Source organism: Rhinoraja longicauda, chromosome 1, assembly GCF_053455715.1.
Source record: "Rhinoraja longicauda isolate Sanriku21f chromosome 1, sRhiLon1.1, whole genome shotgun sequence".
NCBI lineage: Eukaryota > Metazoa > Chordata > Chondrichthyes > Rajiformes > Arhynchobatidae > Rhinoraja > Rhinoraja longicauda.
In genome coordinates, this window is record NC_135953.1 from 140,064,527 (window position 1) to 140,087,475 (window position 22,949).

Sequence of the window (22,949 nt, forward strand, 5' to 3'; positions counted from 1 at the left end):
GGGATCTTATAGAAACTTACAAAATTCTTAAGGGGCTGGACAGGCTAGATGCAGGAAGATTGTTCCCGATGTTGGGGAAGTCCAGAACCAGGGGTCACAGCTTAAGGATAAGGGGGAAGCCTTTTAGGACCGAGATGAGAAAGTTTTTTTTCACACAGAGAGTGATGAGTCTGTGGAATTCTCTTCCACAGAAGGTAGTTGAGGCCAGTTCATTGGCTATATTTAAGAGGGAGTTAGATGTGGCCCTTGTGGCTAAAGGGGTCAGGGGGTATGGAGAGAAGGCAGGTACGGGATACTGAGCTGGATGATCAGCCATGATCATATTGAATGGCGGTGCTGGCTCGAAGGGCCGAATGGCCTACTCCTGCACCTATTTTCTATGTTACTAGTGGAAACGTCCTCTCTATCCAGGCTTATCACCATTCATCGCTTCAAAAAGGTTCCCCCCTCATATTTGTAAACTCCAGCGAGCTCCAGTTGAGCTCAAACGTTTGACCCAATCGTTCCCGGGATCATTCTCATAAACCTCCTCTGGACCCTCTCCAAAGCCAACACCTCCCTCCCCAAAAATGCTCACAATACTCCAAATGCAGTCTGACCAGTGCCTTATAAAACCTCAGGAATACACCCTGTCTTTTATATTCTAGAAGTGAATGCTCACATCGCAGTTGCCTTACGGACTACAAATCCAACATGCAAATAGACCTTTTGGAAATCCCATACCAATGATCAAGCACAGAAGTAAGACAACTGTTTACTTCATCATATATAACAGTGTCCCGTACACACACTGATGTAACAACTCAGCAGTTTAGGCAGCGTATGCAGAGACAAAACGTCACCATCGTTAACCTTTCAGTACATTGAGAAAAGACAAATATTTTAAATTGCAGAGTTGGGGAATGAGACAAAGAGTGAACGGAACGTCTGATTCAAGGAAGACAAGGATATTACAGCATTGCTGCAGTGTAATATGATCATGGCTGATCATCAAAAATCAGTGCCCCGTTCCTGCCTTTTCCCCAGATCTCTTGATTCCATTAGCCCTAAGAGCTAAATCCAACTCTCTCTTGAAAACAGCTAAATCTAACTCTCTCCTGAAAACTGCTAAACCTTAAGGGCCTGTCCCAGTTACGCGATTTTTAAGGCGACTGCCGGCGACTGTCAAAGTCGTGGCAGATCGCCGACATTTTCTTTTACCCCACGACAATGACCACGACAATGACCGCGACAATGACCACGACAATGACCACGACAATGACCACGACAATGCCGAGTCAGGTCGATACAGGTGACTTTTTTTGTGAAACTAGCATCTGGCTAAGAGATTACACCGTCTTCGGAAACTTCGCAAAATTCCCACGCTTACCTGACCGTCAAACTGTCGCCTCCAATCTACCTGTCAAATGTCCTGACGGTAAATAAATTGGTTAAACAAAACTATCTTCTGGTATCTTCAAATGCCTTTTCTTAATTTAATATCACGTGCTTCTAAACGCATCTGCGACAACCTAGCAAACCTGGGGACAGCGTGCGACAGACAGCGCCCGCAATAAGCTACGATACCTGGCGACAAGCCAGCTGTCGTCCAGAAATTTCTATCAGGAATTTTTTTCCGCAACGCGCCGAGATCCGCTACGATTCATTCAAGACTCCTCATGATCATGCCCGTGACACCCCGGCAAACGTTCAGCCACAGCCTAGTCGCCGGCAGTCGCCTTAAAATCACCTAAGTGGGACAGGCTCTTAACTCTCCCTTGTCTACTTTCATCCTTACAGAATACTTGTCCTGGTTATGGTGATGGAAGATCCTACTACATGAAAGCACAATCTGAACAATTTGCAAACAAGTTTAAAGGATTCATGCCGTGTTCACCTTAGGACAAGACAAAATGTACAGTCGACCTAGTAGTACATTTGAACTCCAAATTGAGACAGCCCCCCCCCCCCCCCCCCCCCCCCCATCTGCTCTCCAGAAGACTGTTTTCTGAATGTTTGCAGACATTCTGTCAGCTTCTGCCTTTTCTTGGATCGATAACTCTCGCACATAAACCATTTACAACGATGCGGTGGAAATCATTCGTATGTCCTGTGAGTTGAGATCAGGACAGGCAATGTGCAATTCATCCAAAAGGTTTTCAGGTATGCCGTTTTCATGCAAAGGTGTGTGTAGAAGAGGCAAGAAATGGGGTCCAAGTATTACCATCGAGTGTACCTGCAAACTGCTTGTCACCATTTCCTCGGTTACCAAACTTTGTGACCAGCTTCCCATTAGGCTGAAAGATGAAGACACAGCATGCCTTGTTGTCCACCACAATTATATGGCCATTACGATCCACCGCCACCCCTTTCGGTCCCAAAAGCTTCCCAGAGCCTAGTTTGACCTGTTGGGATAGAATACACTGGAATTTAGAAGGATGAGAGGAGATCTTATCGAAACATACAAGATTATTAAGGGGTTGGACACGTTAGAGGCAGGAAACATGTTCCCAATGTTGGGGGAGTCCAGAACCAGGGGCCACAGTTTAAGAATAAGGGGTAGGCAATTTAGAACGGAGATGAGGAAAAACTTTTCCGGTCAGAGAGTTGTGAATCTGTGGAATTCTCTGCCTCAGAAGGCAGTGGAGGCCAGTTCTCTGAATGCATTCAAGAGAGAGCTAGATAGAGCTCTTAAGGATAGCGGAGTCAGGGGGTATGGGGAGTAGGCAGGAACGGGGTACTGATTGAGAATGATCAGCCATGATCACATTGAATGGCGGTGCTGGCTCGAAGGGCCGAATGGCCTCCTCCTGCATCTATTGTCTATCGTCTATTCAAATATTTTAGCTTGCATTATATTCTCAGCCAAATGGATGGAGAAGATCTCTACACTTCTTGCAGATATGAGGATAAATGTGAGTACCTGCTGCAATGATCGATGAAGTTTGGATGTTAAGGAAAAAAAACTGCAGATGCAGGTTTAAATCGAAGGTAGACACAAAGGCTGGAGTAACTCAGCGGGTCAGGCAGCATCTCTGGAGAACATGGACACAGAGTGCTGGAGTAACTCAGCGGGTCAGGCAGCATCTCTGGAGAACATGGACACAGAGTGCTGGAGTAACTCAGCGGGTCAGGCAGCATCTCTGGAGAACATGGACACAGAGTGCTGGAGTAACTCAGCGGGTCAGGCAGCATCTCTGGAGAACATGGACACAGAGTGCTGGAGTAACTCGGCGGGTCAGGCAGCATCTCCGGAGAGAAGGAATGGGTGACGTTTTGGGTCGAGACCCTTCTTCAGACTCAGACTTCAGAAGAAGGGTCTGGACCCGAAACGTCACCCATTCCTTCTCTCCAGAGATGCTGCCTGACCTGCTGAGTTACTCCAGCATTAGTGTCTACCTTCGATGAAGTTTGGATCTTCTTGTGTCCCTTGATGATATCACTTAATTTAGAAATTTATTCCACCTATTTTGGTGTCATCCATAAACTTACTATTCATGTGTAAGAAGTTCCTTCACTGGGTACCCGCTTGTCCTAATTTCACTTCCAAAATGTGTAGGAAGGAACTGCAGAAGATAAGTCACAAAAAGCTGGAGTAACTCAGCAGGACAGGCAGCGTCTCTGGAGAGAAGGAATGGCTGCCGTTTCGGGTTTGTTTCCAATGCTGTATCTCTAAACCAAACTAAACCATATTACCCACAATCCATGTTCTTTCATTTTGCACACTAGTCTATCTTTGTGGGTTGGATATCCTGCAGCGATTGACTCACCTTCTACCCAATGCTTCTGCAATACAAGTAGATGGAGCAGTAAACAAAGGGTTTACACCTTATTAGCCCACATTTGGAGTATTGTGTGCAGTTCCAGTTGTCCCATTACAGGAAGGATGTTTAGAGATACAGCACAGAAACAGGCCCTTCGGCCCACCGGGTCTGCACCGACCAGCGATCCCCGCACACTAACACTATCCTACACCCACTAGGGACAATTTACAATTATGCCAAGCCAATTAGCCTACAAGCCTGTACGTCTTTGGAGTGTGGGTGGAAACCGAAGATCTCGGAGAAAACCCACGCAGGTCACGGGGGAGAACGCACAAACTCCGTACGGACGGCACCCGTAGTCAGGATCGAGCCCATGTATCAGGGGCTGCATTTGCTGTAAGGCAGCAACTCTACCGCTGTGACACTGTGCCGCCCCGTGGAGGCCTTGAACAGGGTGCAGAGGTTTTTTTTTAAAAGAAGTTTACCAGAATTCTGCCTGCATTAGGGAGTATTAGCAATAAAGAGAGCATGGACAAACTTGGACGTGTTTTCTCTGGAGCATCGGAGGCTGAGGGGAGAAGTAATAGAAGTGTATAAATAATGAGCAGCATAGGTGAATTAGGCAGTCAGAATCTCTTCCCCCCCAGCAGGGTGGAAATGTCAAAGGCTAGAGGGCATAGCTTTAAGATAGGAGAGTGAAAGTTTAAAGGGGATGGGTGAGGCAAACACAGAGAGGGATGGGTTTCTGGAATTCGCAGCCAAGGTCGGTGGTGGAAGCAGAAACGATAATGGCGCTTAAGGGACATTTTGATCGGCAAGGATATGCGAGGAATTAATGAATGAGGATGATGTGCAGACAGAGGAGGCTAGTCTAATTTGCCATTGTGTTCAGCACAGACTGATGGGCCTGTACCATTTTATATTCAGTCCTGGAATTTGCCTGCACAGTATTAATGCTCATTTGTGCAGGAAGGAACTGCAGATGCTGGTTTAAACCGAAGATAAGACTAAAAAAGCTGGAGTAATAATAATAATAATAATAATAAATATAATAATAATAATAATTTTTTTTATTTGTCATATGTAGGTTGGCACAGGGTCAACGGTACAAAATGAAATGTATTTGATGACAACGGGTCACCTCAGCAGTAATATTCCAAGGATAAATAAGATTTAAAACATGACAATATTAAAAATACGTAAAAAGACAATATTAAAAATAATCAACATATATGATTTGAAATGTGTTTATGAGTTCAGAAGCCTGAACTCAGCGACAGGCAGCATCTCCGGAGAGAAGGAATGGGTGATGTTACGAGTCGAGGCCCTTCTTCTGAAGAATGGTCTCGACCCGAAACGTCACCCATTCCTTCTCCCCTATTAATGCCCACTTGTTTTGATCAATGTATATATATGCAAACATGTAGCCTCTATTCCCCCGCTCATTCCACCCCCGATATCATTACTGTTGGGGATCCTACACACAGAAGCCACATACACTGTCAGCTGTACATGTTGTGGGGAGTCCCTCTCAGTTTTGGCACCCTCACAAATGCACCTCTATTCTGCCTCTACTATGCGGCACATTTATCCAATTCTAGACCAAGTGGACCCGTTGGGGCCAAACCTCTCCTGCATTGGTGCAGCACCCTCTCCTCCCCCCCACCCCATCCTCCCTCCCCCCCCCTCCCTCCCTAGGAGATAGATTTAAACTTTAAAATGTGAATAACTTAAAAAATATAACACTGATTTCAATGAAACCTCTTCCATTAGCACCAAAGGGACGACGGTGAGTAAGGTGGGCCTAAAATTGTCGGACTATCGGGTACCGTTTTGGCTGTAGTTCAGGAACAAACAAACAAACAAACAAACAAACAGAGAGTTTTAGTGTATAGATTCTATCCAGATTTATGGGCAAACATTTCAATTCAACTGGCTTCCACAAAAATAGTTCACACTCACCTTGAATTTCCCATCGGAGGAGAAAATGCTCACCCACTTGTTATCATAATCGGCAATGATAATATCGCCACTTGGGTGCACAGCGACACCCGTTGGACGCTGGAGTTGGCCAGGAGATCGTCCACGAACACCAAAACGATTTTTAAACTGGCCGTCATTTGAGAAAATCTGTAAATAAAAGTTCACGACATCTTGTACAATGCTTTGGCTGGAATCAACACCATGTTGTATTGTATCTAAACAAAAATAAGCATTTAGTTACTGCAGGTAGACACAAAATGCTGGAGTAACACGGCAGGACAGGCAGCATCTCGGGAGAGAAGGAATGGGTGACATTTCGGGTCGAGACCCTTCTTCAGACTCTTCCTACACATTTAGTTACTGCATTTACTACCGGATCGCGGGGCTGGGGTCGGCCCGCTGCGGACCTTTCACCGTCCGGCGCGGCCTGGAACGTGGCAACTACAACAGCCTGACCGCGGGAGAAGACGGCAGGGGAAGAGAAAAGACATTGTGGCCTTCCATTACAGTGAGGAGGGGACTGGAGGAGACTCACTGTGATGGATGTTTCTTTTTGTTTGGGGTTGGTTTGGTGTGTGTTATTGCTTATTTTTATTGCTCTTATTGTTGGACTGTGGGTAATCTTTCATTTCACTGCACATTTATGTGTATGTGACAAATAAACTTGACTATTGACTATAACACCGAATGAAGTCAGGTTGTGTGAAGAACCCTCAAAGTGGGACTGTACCAGTGCACCAATGAAAGCCCATTTCACAGAGCACATTCGTAATCCACTATTCTGGGAGATGTTATGTTTACTTGCTAACCTGAAGTAAACCATCAGGCATGAAGGATCGAACAAGAGTGTCAAGATCAGCTTCAGAAAATCTTTGCAATGTTTAAATATGTGGAAAAGAACCTGATTTAAATATTGTGTAAGTAAGAGCTGCAGGTGCTGGTTCAAATCGAAGATGGACACAAAATGCTCGGCGGCACAGGCAGCATGTCTGGAGAGAAGGAATGGGTGATGTTTCTGAAGAAGGGTCTCGACCCTAAAACGTCACCCATTCCTTCTCTCCAGAGATGCTGCCTGTCCCGCTGCATTGCTCCAGCATTGTCTGATTTAAATATACATTGTTCAATATACAGTTTTTAAGGGTAATAAGGTAGTCACAAAATGCCGGAGTAACTCAGCGGGACAGGCAGCATCTCGGGAGAGAAGGAATGGGTGGCGTTTCAGGGGTCGAGACCCTTCTTCCCCAGCATCTGCAGGTTATTTTTCCTACACATTGAAGCATAAAAGTTGTACGGGCAGCACGGTGGCACAGCGGTAGAGTTGCTGCCTTACAGCGAATGCAGCGCCGGAGACTCAGGTTCGATCCTGACTACGGGCGCCGTCTGTACGGAGTTTGTACGTTCTCCCCGTGACCTGCGTGGGTTTTCTCCGAGATCTTCGGTTTCCTCCCACACTCCAAAGAAGTACAGGTATGTAGATTAATTGGCTGGGCAAATGTAAAAAAAATTGTCCCTAGTGTGTGTGGGATAGTGTTAATGTGTGGGGATCGCTGGTCGGCGCGGACCCGGTGGGCCGAAGGGCCTGTTTCCACGCTATATCTCTAAATCTAAAAATCTACTTGACATTTGTTTCCACAAAAACATTATGTGCTCAGTTAGGAGACATTTTATAGGAAAATCACCAAACACAATTATATAAAATTACAATATTTATCCCATTTTATTTATGGCTAACAATGTCATATTGAACAAATCCACAAAGTCTTATGTGCCTTAATGCAACAGTCGTTTAAGAAACATTTAGACAGGTACACGGATAGGACAGGTTTAGAGGGATATGGGCCAAACACAGGCAGGTGGGACTAGTGTAGATGGGACATGTTGGCCAGTGCGGGCAAGTTGGACCGAAGGGCCTGTTTCCGTGCTGTATCACACTCTATGACTATGATTCTAGTCCACAGCAGCAGCAGTACACCAGTCACAAGGTTACACGTCCTATCGGGAAGACAGACAGGTAAGGCAGAAGGGGTGGGGTAGCTCTGCTGGTAAGGAAGGAAACTCGGTCCTGAGCAAGGGGTGACATAGGATCAGAAGATGTAGAGTCCTTGTGGGTAGAGCTGAGAAACTGCAAGGGTAAAACGACCCTAATGGGAGTTCTTTACAGGCCCCCCAAACAGTAGCCAGCATATAGGGTACGTTACACCAGGAGATACATTTGGCATGTTGGCAATGTCATGGTAGTAATGGGGATTTCAATATGCAGGTAGACTGGGAAAATCAGGTCGGTACTGGACCCCAAGAGAGGGAATTTGTGGAGTGCCTCCGAGATGGTTTCTTAGAGCAGCTTGTAGTGCAGCCTACTAGGGAGAAGGCAATTGTGGATTTAGTGTTGTGTAATGAACCGGATTTGACCACATTGAAACATACTGAATAGTGAAAGGCTTGGATAGAGTGGATATGGAGTGGATGTTTCCACTAGTGGGATAGTCTAGGACTAGAGGTCACAGCCTCAGAATTAAAGGACGTTCTTTTAGGAAGGAGATGAGGAGGAATTTCTTTAGTCAGAGGGTGGTGAATCTGTGGAATTATTTGCCACAGAAGGCAGTAGATATATTTAAAGCAGAGATAGATACGATTTTTGTCGTCAACAAACATGCTAACAAACGATTCTGCCTCTTGATCTACTATCTAAATCATTAAAGTATGTAACAATATGGGTCCCAGCACTGATCCTTGTGTATATATATCGCTGCTGGCCACAGGTTACCAATCACAACAATAACGTCGCAATCACCCTCTGCTGTCTATTGTGAAGCCAAATTTGGATATCATCTGCCAATTTGCCCTGGGTGACATCTATATACTAAAACGGTCGTTTGTTACCTTGTTTGTGACTGAACTTCAGCCATAAACGGTACACGATAGCGTGACAATTTTAGGCCCACCTTACTCACCATTGTCACTTTAGTGATAATGCAAGTAGTTTTATTGAAATCGGTGTTATATTTTTTAAGTTATTCACATTTTAAAGTTTAAAAGGAGGGGAGGGGGGAGTGGGGGAGAAGGGAGAGGGGAGGGGTGGGGGTTGAGGGGAGGGGGGGGAGGACAGGTTGCTGTACCAATGCAGGAGAGGTTTGGGCCCAACTTTGTCTAGTGGGCACTAATCTTTGAACCACTATCCCACATGAGACCTTGTCAAAAGTGTTCCTAAAATCCACGAGGACTACTTTAAATGCAATGGCCCTGTCATTGCCTTGTCAATAAACTGTTGCATTTTGGATTTTTTTTTAAAATGCACGAGGCAGGATATAATGAAAATTAATAAATTAACAATTCCTTTTCTAATGCAGTTAATCCTGTCAGATTTTTTTTCTATTATCTTCCTTGCCATGAAAATTAGATTTAAAGTCTACCTAGCCTACCTGCGCCCCTTGTGAGTTTGAGCACCTCAATCAAGTCTCACTGAGTACTGATACTGAATACTCTAATGATACGTGACAGGTCACAGTGAAATTCTTTGTTTTGCATAAAAAATATTCAGCCTCAGGTCCTTCTTTGTTCTCCCCTACGCTAGGTCCCCCTCTGTTCTCAGCCCCCCCCCCCCCCCCCTCACGGCAGTTCCCCCACGCCGGGTCCACCATTGTTCTCACCCCCCCACGGCAGTTCCCCCATGCTGGGTCCCTCTCTGTTCTTACCCCCCCACGGCAGTTCCCCTATGCCAGGTCCTCCTCTGTTCTCTTCCCCCACCCCACGGCAGTTCCGCCATGCTGGGTCCTCCTCTCTTCTCTTCCCCTCACGGCAGTTCCCCCACGCAGTGAACGCCATTGTTCTCTCCCCCCCCCACACGGTGGTTCCCCCATGCCGGTTCCTCTTTTGTTCCCCCTCATGGGAGGGGGAGGGGGAGGGGGGCTGGAGAAAATGGGATCCTGTAGCCTAAGACTACCCAAGACTCTGGAATAGGTGCTGCATTTCCTTGGAGATAAAACTGCTGTCAAAACAAGGGTCTCGGAGATGGCGGAGGTTGTTCTGATCAAAAACCTGTTTGACTTGGAAGATCAAAGATGGTGGCCAGGTTAATGAAGGGAGTGGGGAGGGGATTGGGCAAAATGGTCAGAGGCTATGGAGAGTGGATTGGGGGGGGATGGGGGAGTTAGACAATAGACAATAGGTGCAGGAGGAGGCCATTCGGCCCTTCGAGCCAGCACCGCCATTCAATGTGATCATGGCTGATCATTCTCAATCAGTACCCCGTTCCTGCCTTCTCCCCATACCCCCTGATTCCGCTATCCTTAAGAGCTCTATCTAGCTCTCTCTTGAATGCATTCAGAGAATTGGCCTCCACTGCCTTCTGAGGTAGAGAATTCCACAGATTCACAACTCTCTGTTGATCTGAGTATTGCTAAGCCGTGATGTTGGTGGAGACGAATTTCAAGATAAATAGATATCACCTTTTTTTAAATTAGCATCATGGACAAATGAAAATGTGAAAGCGTAGTACTGGTTTAGCAGTTCAGCAAATGTTAACAGTACAATGCCAACAAAGGTTAAAAAAAAGAGAAGAGTTTAATTTATTGTCACGTGTACCAAAGTACAATGAGAAGCTTTTGTTGCACGCTACCCAGTCAGCAGAAAGGCAATGCAGGTGCTCCCCGGCTTATGATGTTACGACTTGCGATAGTTCGACTTTGTGATCGTTGCAAGCCGCCGCTCGCTTCCGGCCACACGATCGCGCGTATCACAACGCATTTTGACTTACAATACTTACGGTTTACGATGGGTTTCTCAGAACGGAACCCCATTGGAAGCTGAGCGATACCTTTACATGATTACAACAGAGCCATTCACAGTGTACAGATACATGATAAGGGAATAACGTTTAGTGCAAGGTAAAGCCAGCAAAGTCCGATCAAGGATAGTCCGAGGGTCATCAAAGAGGTAGATAGTAGTTCAGCACTGCTCTCTGGTTGTGGTGGGATGTTTCAGTTGCCTGATAACAGCTGGGAAGAAACTGTCCCTGAATCTGGAGGTGTGCGTTTCCACACCTCTATAGCTTTTGCCCGATGGGAGAGGGGAGAAGAGGGAGTGGCCGGGGTGCGACTGGTCCTTGATTGTGCTGCTGGCCTTGCCGAGGCAGCGCGAGGTGTAAATGGAGTCGATGGAAGGGAGGTTGGTTAGCGTGATCGTCAAGCATCACACAATCACAGAACTAAGAAAAGACATAGGCTCAGGAGGGTTGATGGAAGGCTTGAAATTGTATCCTGTTACCTGCACACATTGATTGTTGCTGTCCGCAATCATGACCTTTCCAGTGGTCGATGTTGCCACGCCCTGCAAATTGGTAAATTCCCCTTTATTTCTTCCCTTGGTGCCTGCAAGGAAGAAGATAGTGGAGAAATCTTATTTGGAATGAAAGGCATTCAATGTTATCTTAACTGATTGTCAATATAATTTCCATTGGATATTTGTGGTGGTAAAATTCAAATGAAAGGAGAAGAGTATTACAAATGACTCCCCCAACTGTAATTTCACACAAAGTCATAAAGAAGTCTTCAACCCCATTTTTTCTGACGCTGGATTGGAAATTTATTCTTATGAATCTGTAGATCAAAGATACTAGAGGAACAAGATGAACCACTCCGTCGAAATCGCCTATACTGAAGTGTAGTACCCAAAGGAGCGTGACGTCCGCCATTTTAGTAAGCAAAACCGCCCGTTCGTCATGCCTCTCGCAGTGCAATCAGTGTTGTGGGGGAACAGTATGTGTGATGATGCAGAATATATCTCTTCTATCAATTCACAGATTTTTGTTATTTTTCTTTTAAAATGTTTCTGCATGTTTCTGCCTACTAAAATGGCGCCATGACGTACTACGGTTTTTAGGGTCGAGTGGTCGATCTTGCTCTGCTCTGTTGTCTTTGCTGTAGATGTGCCTAACAAAATGGCACACGGACAGGATAGTTTTAGAGGGATTTCAGGCTTTGCGCAATATGAGGTAAGAAGAAAAGAATGCAGTGGGCAATTCGAAAGGACAAAAGGGGCCACAGAATGGCTTTGCATCTGCTCTAGCCACGGGCAAGATCACGGGGGATGGGAGAGTAGCTCATGTTGCTCATTTGTATAAGAACGATAAAAAGAGAATAGGCGGGTGAAGCCTCAAGTCAGTTTAGTTTAGATTTAGTTCAGAGACACAGCGCGGAAACAGGCCCTTCGGCCCACCGGGTCCGCGCCGACCAGCGATCCCCGCACACTAACACTATCCGACAGCAACTAGGGACAATTATTACATTTACCAAGCCAATCAACCTACAAACCTGTACGTCTTTGGAGTGTGGGAGGAAGCAGAAGATCTCGGAGAAAACCCACGCAGGTCACGGGGAGAACGTACAAACTCCATACAGACAGCACCCGTAGTCGGGATGGAACCCGGGTCTCTGGCGCTGCGTTCACTGTCAGGCAGAACTCTACCGCTGCGCCACACCCCAAATAGTTCTACCCTACTCACAAGGGATATTTGACAGAAGCCAGCATGCCTTCAACCCTGCACATCTTTGGAACGTCAGGAGGACATACCTGTAGAATCTCTGAGGATTCTCCTTTACTTTGCCCGCCAGATCCATTTTGTGCCATCTCTTTGCCATTCTGAATGCCTTCTGATGTGTGCTCCTGCACTTCCCATATCTCCAATCCCACCTAGCTTAATCTGACACATGCCACCTTTTTCCTGACTAAAACCTCGGCATCTCTCGCCAACCAGTCCCTGAACGTGCTTCACCTGCACAGGAACGTGCTGCCCCTATACTCTTGCCACCTCACTTATGCAAGCTTCCCCACTGGCTCGTTGTCCATTTACCTGCAAAATGACTCTGTCACTCGACCTCTGCAAATGCTTCCAAAATCCTCGCAGCAAATCTAGTACCTTAGCTTGCAGGGGGCCACCACTGTGGAGAACCTAACCACTTTAAACTGATAGAATTATGGCCACTGGTCCCAAAGTTCTCCCCAGAGACTTTTCAGTCTCTTGTTCTAGGGCGGTCACGGTGGCGCAGCGGTAGAGTTGCTGCCTTACAGCGAATGCAGCGCCGGAGTCCCGGGTTCCATCCCGACTAAGGGGGCTGCCTGTACGGAGTTTGTATGTTCTCCCCGTGACCTGCGTGGGTTTTCTCCGAGATCTTCGGTTTCCTCCCTCACTCCAAAGACGTACAGGTTTGTAGGTTAATTGGCTTGGTGAATGGAAAAAAAAATTGTTCCTAGTGGGGGTAGGATAGTGTTAATGTGCGGGGATCGCTGGTCGGCGCAGACCCAGTGGGCCGAAGGGCCTGTTTCCGCGCCGTATCTCTACACTACACTAAACTAAAAATTAAAGAATGATGAGAGGGAGTACAGAAAGGAGATTGAGGTGCATGTAACTTGGTACCATGATACCAACCTCTCTCACAACGTTAGCAAGGCAAAAAGATCGTGATGTACATTGAGATGTTCTCAAGTTCTCAGGAATAAATATTACCAACAATTTGTCGCGGACCGGCCACATCAAAGCTGTGGGCAAGAAAGCACACCAACACCTCCACTTCCTTCCAAGGCTCTGAAAGTTTGGCACATCACCAACAACCCTCACCAACGACGGCAGATGTGCTGGAGAAAGCATTTTATCAGGATGCATCACAACCTGGTACGAGGACAGCTCTATCCAGGATCACGAGAAATCGCAGAGAGTTGTGGACAAAGCCGAGACCATCATGCAAACCAACCTCCCATCCATTGACTCCATCTACACCTCACGCTGCCTCAGCAAGGCCCTCAGCATAATCAAGGACCGGTCTCACCCTGGTCACTCCCTCTTCTCTCCTCTCCCATCAGGCAAGAGGTAGAGATTCAAAAACACATAACTCCAGATACAGGATCAGCTTCTTCCCAACTGTGGCGGCACGGTGGCGCAGCGGTAGATTTGCTGCCTTACAGCGAATGCAGTGTCGGAGACTCAGGTTCCATCCCGACTACGGGTGCCGTCTGTATGGAGTTTGTACGTTCTCCCCGTGACCTGCATGGGTTTTCTCCAAGATCTTTGGTTTCCTCCCACACCCCAAAGACGTACAGTTTGTAGGTTAATTGACTGGGTAAATGTAAAAATTGTCCCTAGTGTGTGTAGGATAGTGTTGGTGTGCGTGGATCGCTGGGCGGCGCGGACCCGGTGGGCCGAAGGGCCTGTTTCCGTGCTGTATCTCGAAATCTAAAAAAAATCTAAAACTGCTTTCAGGCACCCGAACTGTCCTCTCACCAGCTAGAGAGTGGTCCTGACCTTCCTCTACCTCACTGGAGACCGGAGCCATCTTTAATCGGAAATTCCTTTGCACTAAATGTTGCACCCTTCACCTGTGCACTGTTGATTGTAATCACGTGTAATCTTTTCCTTGACTGGATAACACACAAACAAAAGCTTTTCACAGTAGCAATAATAAACTAAACTAAACTTTAATAATCTCATAAAAGAGGTCATTTCCTTCATGTTCCACGTTCTATCAATATAATCTCATTGGACAATCCACCAGAAATATCTCCTTGAAGCACTGCCTTAGCCTTGCAGACCTGCCTATAGACAATAGACAATAGACAATAGGTGCAGGAGTAGGCCATTCAGCCCTTCGAGCTTCCTACTACACAGGAACGTCAAAAGTCTGTAGAAATCCATGTAAATCTTGTCTATTGCCCCGTTTTCTTAAATGTCCCTCTCCAACCCCCACCCCCCCCCCCCCCCCCCCCCACCTCCCCACAAGATCCTTCTTCTAAGGGCCTTCATTTCCAAGTGAACACGTGCATGGAAACAGGCCCTTCCGCCCATCAAGTCCACGCCGACCATTCAATAGACAATAGACAATAGGTGCAGGAAGAGGCCATTCGGCCCTTCGAGCCAGCACCGCCATTCAACGTGATCATGGCTGATCATTCTCAATCGGTACCTCGTTCCTGCCTTCTCCCCAAACCCCCTGACTCCGCTGTCCTTAAGAGCTCTATCGAGCTCTCTCTTGAATGCATTCAGAGAATTGGCCTCCACTGCCTTCTGAGGCAGAGAATTCCACAGATTCACAACTCTCTGACTGAAAAAGTTTTTCCTCATCCCCGTTCTAAATGGCCTACCCCTTATTCTTAAACTGTGGCCCCTGGTTCTGGACTCCCCTAACATTTGGAACATGTTTCCTGCCTCTAACGTGTCCAACCCCTTAATAATCTTATACGTTTCGATAACATCCTTCTAAATTCCAGTGTATACAAGCCTAGTTGCTCCAGTCTTTCAACATATGACAGTCCCACCATTCCAGGAATTAACCTAGTATACCTACGCTGCACGCCCTCAATAGCATTCACTCATTCACTAATTCTGCGTTATCCCACTTTCTAATCCACGCCCTACACATTATTGTCAATTTACAGAGGCCAATTAACCAACAAACCTGCACGTCTTTGGAGTGTGGGAGGAAACTGTGGCACCCAAGAAAACCTACGCGGTCACACGGAGAATGTATGGACTCTATACAGACAGCATCCGTAGTCAGGATCGAACCCGGGCCTCTGGCGGGGTGAGGCAGCAACCCTATGGCTGTGCCACTCTTAATACCTTGTACATTCTCATCCAAATCACTGCTACACACCACAAGCAGCAGAGCACCCAGCACAGATCCGAGGCACGCCACTAGACATGGTCAACCAGTCCGAAAATAAACCTACCACATTCACCCTCTGCTTCCTTCCATGCATCCAATTCTCTGTCCAGTCGGCTAGCTCTCCCTGAATCCCATGCAATCGAACCTTCCAGAGCAGCCTACCATTCAAGATTCAAGATTCAAGATAGCTTTATTTGTCATCCAATATTGGACGAAATTCAGTCACCCACAGTCCAACAATAAAAGCATTAAATAGGCATTAAAATTACACAACCCCAAAAACACACAAAAAAAGAAACATCCATCAAAGAAACATCCAACACAGTCTCCTCCAGTCCCCTCCTCACTGTGATGGAAGGCCACAATGTCTTTCCCTTCTCCTGCCGTCTTCTCCCGCAGTCAGGTTGTTGTGGTTGGAGGCCGCGCCGGACGGTCCGCAGCGGCCGGAGCCCAAGGCGAGTCCCAGCCGCTCCCGCAGCCTCCGAAGACGGCCGGCTCCGCCGATGATAAGTCCGATCCGGGCGGGCGAACACACTGCTGCTGTTGCTGCACGTCGGGGCGGTCGTGGCTCCCGACATTGAAGCCCCAGCCCAGCAGAGAAATATCCCGCGGCATATTTTAGGCCGCGCCGGACGGTGAAATGTCCGTGACCCAAGCCCCGCGATTCGGGGCGGGCGAACACGCTGCCGCTGCCGGAGCTCCCGATGTCGGCATTCACGCGGCCCGAGCCTAAGGCGAGTCGCAGCCGCTCCCGCAGCCTCCGACGACGGACGGCTCCGGTGATGGTAAGTCCGGTCCGCGGGCTCAGCGAACCAGAGCCCTGGAGGCCGCCAGCTCCAGGAGTTGGGCCGATGGTAGGCCGCAGCAGGAACGGAGACAACACCCAGAAAACAAAGGTCGGGTCTCCGTTCGGAAGGGACACCTATTTACAATTTTACAGTTCCCCCCCCTCCCCCCCACATACACACATAGTACACAAACACAAAAACACCACATCACAACTACAATTAAGACAAAAAAACAACAAAAACACAAAGACAAATGGACCGCAGGTAAGCCGCAGCTGCTAGGGCAGCGCCGCCATTTTGGATCATGTGCAACCATATCAAATGCCTTGCTAAGGTTCATATAGGCAACGTCAATAGCTTCGCTCTCATCGACCTTTTTAGTTAAAGGTAGACACAAAATGCTGGAGTAACTCAGCGGGTCAGGCAACATCCCGGGAGAGAAGGAATGGGTGATGCTTCGGGTCGAGACCCTTCTTCAGTCTCGACCTGAAACGTCACCCATCCCTTCTCTCCCGGGATGCTGCCTGACCCGCTGAGTTACTCCAGCATTTTGTGTCTACCTTCGATTTACATCAGGTTTTTTTTTCCTAAACCTTTATAGTTACTTCTTCAAAAACTCAGATTTGTGATACACGATCTCCCATGTACAAAACCGTGCTGACTATCCCTAATCAGCCTCTGTCTCTCCAAATGTAATAAGGGATATCTTATCCCTCATCGTTTTCTCTAGTAACTTACCCACCACAGACGTCAGGCTCACTGGTCTATGGTTCCCAGGCTTTTAGATTTTTTTAGACAGATTTAGAGATACAGCGCGGAAACAGGCCCTTCGACCCACCGGGTCCGCGCTGCCCAGCGATCCCCGCACACTAACACTATCCTACACCCACTAGGGACAATTTTTTTTTACATTTGCCCAGCCAATTAACCTACAAACCTGCACGTCTTTGGAGTGTGGGAGGAAACCGAAGATCTCGGAGAAAACCTACGCAGGTCACGGGGAGAACGTACAAACTCCGTACAGACGGCACCCGTAGTCAGTATCGAACCCGAGTCTCCGGCGCTGCATTCGCTGTAAGGCAGCAACTCTACCGCTGTGCCACCGTGCCACCCTTGCAGCTCTTCCTGTAGAGGCACAACATTAGCCACCCTCCAGTCTTCAGGCACCTCACCCGTATTTAATAGTGATTCGTATTTCACAGCCAGGACTCCTGCAATTTCCTCTCTACCTTCCCACATTGTTCTCGGTTATATATATATATATTGGGCAGTCACGGTGGCGCAGCGGTAGAGTTGCTGCCTTACAGTGAATGCAACACCGGAGACCCGAGTCCGATCCCGACCACGGGCGCTGTCTGTACGGAGTTTGTACGTTCCCCCCGTGACCTGCGTGGGTTTTCTCCGAGATCTTCGGTTTCCTCCCACACTCCAAAGACGTGCAGGTTTGTAGGTTAATTGGCTTGGTAAATGTAAAAATTGTCCCTAGTGGGTGTAGGATAGTGTTAATGTGCGGGGATCGCTGGTCGGCGCGGACCCGGTGGGCCGAAAGGGCCTGTTTCCGCGCTGTATCTCTAAACTAAACAAGAAATCCAGGAGATTTATCTACGTTTATACGCCTTCAGATATTCAGCACTTCCCCGACTATAATATTAACTGTCCTCAAGATACTTCCATTTTCCTGCACCCGTCACAATGGATAACGTTTTCCATTAGTACGCATCACAACGAGTATTGAATGTGCATATCAGGATTTAAAGCCCATTTTAGGACTACAGTACAGTTGGCTGGGATATGCAGCAATCATAGAATCAGATTCTCACAGCAGGGAAACTTGCCCACACATCGACCAACATGTCCCATCTACACTAGTTCTACCTGCCCGCATTTGGTTCACGTCTCTCTCTAAAACCTGTCCTATCCATGTACCTGTCTAAATGTCTCTTAAACGTTCCCGTCTCAACTACCTCATCCGGCAGCTAGTTCCAAACACCCACCAATCTTTCTGTGAAAAAGTGACACCCCTCAGGTTCCCCCCCGTCTCACCTTAAACCTATGTCTAAGAAAATAACTGCAGATGCTGGTACAAATCGAAGGTATTTATTTCACAAAATGCTGGAGTAACTCAGCAGGTCAGGCAGCATCTCAGGAGAGAAGGAATGGGTGACGTTTCGGGTCGAGACCCTTCTTCAGACTGAAGAAGGGTCTAAATTCACTGGAATTTAGAAGGATGGGAGGAGATCTTATCGAAACGTATAAGATTATTAAGGGGTTGGACACGTTAGAGGCAGGAAACATGTTCCCAATGTTGGGGGAGTCCAGAACAAGGGGCCACAGTTTAAGAATAAAGGGTAGGCCATTTAGAACTGAGATGAGGAAAAACTTTTTCAGTCAGAGAGTTGTAAATCTGTGGAATTCTCTGCCTCAGAAGGCAGTGGAGGCCAATTCTCTGAATGCATTCAAGAGAGAGCTAGATAGAGCTCTTAAGGATAGCGGAGTCAGGGGGTATGGGGAGAAGGCAGGAACGGGGTACTGATTGAGAATGATCAGCCATGATCACATTGAATGGCGGTGCTGGCTCGAAGGGCCTCCTCCTGCACCTATTGTCTATTGTCTATTGATCCGAAACATCAACAATTCCTCTCCTGAGATGCTGCCTGACCTGCTGAGTTACTCCAGCATTTTGTGAATTAAACCTATGTCTTCTGGTTCTCGATTCACTTGCTCTGGGCAAAAACCTCTTGTGTGCTGAAAGTCCTTAAAGGAAACGCCCTATGCTACCCATGATGCAGTTAAGCTGGAATTTCTTAGCCTCCCAGCTGAACGATGATCAAAACATCTGACTGGTGCCTGAAGTCACACTTCACAAAAGTGCGGCCAAAAAGCAAAAGGTTCAATAGACAATAGGCAATAGACAATAGGTGCAGGAGGAGGCCATTCGGCCCTTTGAGCCAGCACCGCCCTTCAATGTGATCATGGCTGATCATTCTCAATCAGTACCCCGTTCCTGCCTTCTCCCCATACCCCCTGACTCCGCTATCCTTAAGAGCTCTATCTAGCTCTCTCTTGAATGCATTCAGAGAATTGGCCTCCACTGCCTTCTGAGGCAGAGAATTCCACAGATTCACAACTCTCTGACTGATTTCACTTGAATCACGGACAGGAAAGACGCTTGAGTAGATGAGCTCACTGAACATTTTTCACTGCAAAGCTGTGACATTTGAATTTCTCCCCAATTTGTCGTGAGGTCAGTGTTGGAGGGAAGTGGCGGGAGGAAGAGGAAGGGAGAGGTATTAAAATGAGATCTACATACCAATTCTGAAGATTAGGTCATCTTCAATCGGATTCTCTTTTCTTTTTCCGGTGCTGTACATGCTAGCTGGTCGCTTCACGGCCTTCTGCTTCACGTGCCCACTGCCGGGGGACTTCACACGGCGTTTGACGCCATCAGACGTTGGGGAAAGATCGGTGGGCTTGATCACGCGCAACTTAAACGGACTACCCTTGATGTGCTGGTCATAAAGTCTGAGCGTAAGGGTGAAGTCGCCCTCTTTCTGCTCTTTCTGAATGGTATACAGAAAGTCATAGGTTCCATTTTTATTGTCGAGTAGCTCCCCATCGATGACACGGCCGTCGGGAGATGCGATTTCAGCGCTGAGACACGCACTGCCAGTCTTTACAAGTTCTCCATCCTTGTCCTTCGTGGTTACGGTGACCGATGTCGGGTGGCCAATCACACACTGTCTCAGCCCGTCGCCGGTCGCAACAGTCTCGTAGGCCACTGCGTTTGTGGTGATTATGGTGCCCAGATTGTGTATGGATTTTTTAAGCCCTTCGGTTTCCACCACAAACTCCAGCTGATCATTTTCTTGGGGTTGCAGAGGAAACTCCTGGCGGGCTAGTTCATTCAACCGGTCCCCCATTTGTTTCTTGACTAATAAAACCTCTGTTTCCGTCCCGTGGTTTAGGGCCTGCTCCGTGAAGTTGCAACTACTCTTGATGCTTTCCTGGCCCTGCAACAATGCATCCAGCTGTGCTTGGAGAACCTGCAACAAGGATTTAATGTCCATCACACATCATTTACATTTCTCCAACATGGCCGTCAACAATACCTGTACACACGGACAGTTTAAAATCATACATATCCTTGAAATCATACAATGATCTTGAAAAGATGCAATGCCCTTAACTAATTAAGATACACGTCGACAAGTCGCATACATGTTTTCATGCAAACAATAAACATTTTGAGCGAAATAGCCTCCTTCTGTGTCACAAATTTTCAGTGATTCTTTATTTAAAAATATCGGGTGGGCAGGGTGACATTTCAATTTCATTGTTTGGCATTTAGTGTTGTGAATGGACTGAGTAGTAACATTCTGCAAGAAGAGAAAAATTCCATGGGAATACATGGCAAATTAAAATTCAAAACAGTGAAGTGTGAAGTCTGATTTATTGAATTGAATTGAATCAAATTGAATTTTGAATTGAATCAAATTGAATTTTGAATTGAATTGAATTTTGAATTGAATTAAAAATTGAATTGAATTGAAAATTGAATTGAAAATTGAATGGAATTGAAAATTGAATTGAATTGAAAATTGAATTGAATTGAAAATGGAATTGAAAATGGAATTGAATTGAATTTTGAATTGAATTGAATTTTGAATTGAATTGAATTGAATTGAATTAAAAATAAATAGACGGAAGTTACGTTGAACCTGTACAACTAGCAATGCAGGAATCTAAATCTGGTCACGATGCTTTAAGAGGGATTTAAAACGTCAGGATGGTACAGAATAGGCTGTGCCAATAGATTTCAAATACAGATGTTACTCGTCTTATGATGGGGGTTATGTTCCGATAAACCCATCGTAAATCGGAAATATCGTAAGTCGAAAATGCATTTAATACACCAAACCTACCGAACATCATAGCCACCTAACCTACCCAACATCATAGCCATCTAATCTACCCAACATCATAGCCACCTAACCTACCCAACATCATAGCCACCTAACCTACCCAACATCATAGCCACCTAACCTACCCAACACTATAGCCTCGCCTACATTGAGTCTCTGGTCAGGGCAAAGGAGACAAGTTGGGATCAAGTGAATTCTTCCATGAGTATACGTGTAGGAGTTAGGAAAGCATCAGGAGTTAAGAAAGCAATCAGGGGAGCAAATAGAGGACACTAGACCAAGTGGACCCGTTGGGCCCAAACCTCTTCTGCATTGGTGCAGCACCCTCTCCCCCCCTTCCATCCCCCTCTCCCCCCTTCCCCTCCCCTCTCCCCCCTCCCCCTCCCCTCCCTCCTCCTCTCTCCCATCCTCCTCCCTCCCCCCCCTCCACACCCCTCCTCACTCCATTCCCTCAACCCTCTTTATCCTCAGGTCTTTAGTTTAGAGATACAGCGCGGAAACAGGCCCTTCTGCCCACTGGGTCTGCGCCGCCCAGCGATCCCCGCACATTAACACTATCCTACACCCATTAGGGACAATTTTTACATTTACCAAGCCAATTAACCTACAAATCTGTACGTCTTTGGAGTGTGGGAGGAAACCGAAGATCTCGGAGAAAACCCACGTAGGTCACGGGGAGAACGTACAAATTCCGTACAGACGGCACCCGTGGTTGGGAAGGAACCCGGGTCTCCGGCATTGCATTTGCTGTAAGGCAGCAACTCTACCGCTGCGCCACCCTGCCCGCCCTGGTCAATGGATAGGAAGGGTTTAGAGGGATATGGATCATATACGCATGGGACTAGCGTAGATGGGCATCTTGGTCGACACGGGCAAGTTGGGCCAAGGGCCTGTTTCCTGCCTTTATGACTAAATAGTCTCTGCTAAATAGCCATTTGCCCTCAAAAGCAAAATGTTTCCCTTCAAAAGCTGGTCCCCAACTTGCAGTTTCAGCATTTTCTGTATTTTTACTGAAATATTACTGGTGAGCAATTCTACTTAAAGTAGCTCTAATTCTTTGGCAAGCTGCACAACCATGATATAGCAAATAATAAACTCATCTTACTTTTTGTTTCACACCATACGTGACCTCCAGTTCCATGAGCAGGACACTCTTTCGTACATTTAAGGTTTTTTGGAGATCGCTGAACGTTGTGTGAATCTCTTCTTCGATGCTTACTTTCTCATTTGTTAAATCTTGCAAGATTTCAGACAGGGAACCTAGAGCAGAGTCCAATTCAGGCATCCTGTGAAAAAGAGATTAAAGGTTTATTTTTCCACACCACTAGTTTGTGCAAATATGTTCGTGGAATATAGTGCAAATACTCAACAATTTAGCACAGTTTCATTTAGAGATGCAGCACAGAAACAGGCCCTTCGGCCCACCGAGTCCGCGCCGACCAGCGATCCCCGCACTATCCTACACACACCAGGGCCAATTTGCAATTTTATCAGGCCAATTAACCAACAAACCTGTACGTCTTTAGAGTGTGAGAGGAAACCGGAGCACCCGGTCTCAGGGTCACAGGGAGAACGTACAAACTCCGTACAGACAGCACCCGAAGTCAGGATGGAACTCTCTTTTTCACCCAGAGAGTTGTGAATTTGTGGAATTCTCTGCCACAGAGGGCAGTGGAGGCCAATTCACTGAATTAATTTAAGAGAGAGTTAGATAGAGCTCTCGGGGTTAGTGGAATCAAGGGATATGGGGAGAAGGCAGGCACGGGTTACTGATTGTGGATGATCAGCCATGATCACATTGAATGGCGGTGCTGGCTCGAATATCCCTAGCAATGAAGGGAAGCATATCATACCCCTTAT

The 22,949-nt window shown here is 46.9% G+C and overlaps 1 protein-coding gene across 13 annotated transcripts in view; it reads right to left on the reverse strand.

Annotated features, from left to right (window-relative positions):
* Positions 1-22,949, reverse strand: part of LOC144597829 (tripartite motif-containing protein 2) — a 130,809-nt gene that overhangs the window by 13,943 nt on the left and 93,917 nt on the right. For 11 of the 13 annotated variants that reach the window (XM_078407494.1, XM_078407531.1, XM_078407541.1 and 8 more), the window contains 5 exons: positions 22,195-22,375; positions 19,478-20,210; positions 10,989-11,092; positions 5,706-5,873; positions 2,204-2,384 (listed from right to left, as the gene is read on the reverse strand). In XM_078407494.1, the coding sequence (XP_078263620.1) occupies positions 2,204-2,384; positions 5,706-5,873; positions 10,989-11,092; positions 19,478-20,210; positions 22,195-22,375 (1,367 nt within the window). The remainder of the gene's footprint in view (positions 1-2,203; positions 2,385-5,705; positions 5,874-10,988; positions 11,093-19,477; positions 20,211-22,194; positions 22,376-22,949) is intronic. The other 2 variants (XM_078407563.1, XM_078407580.1) reach the window with 1 other exon arrangement.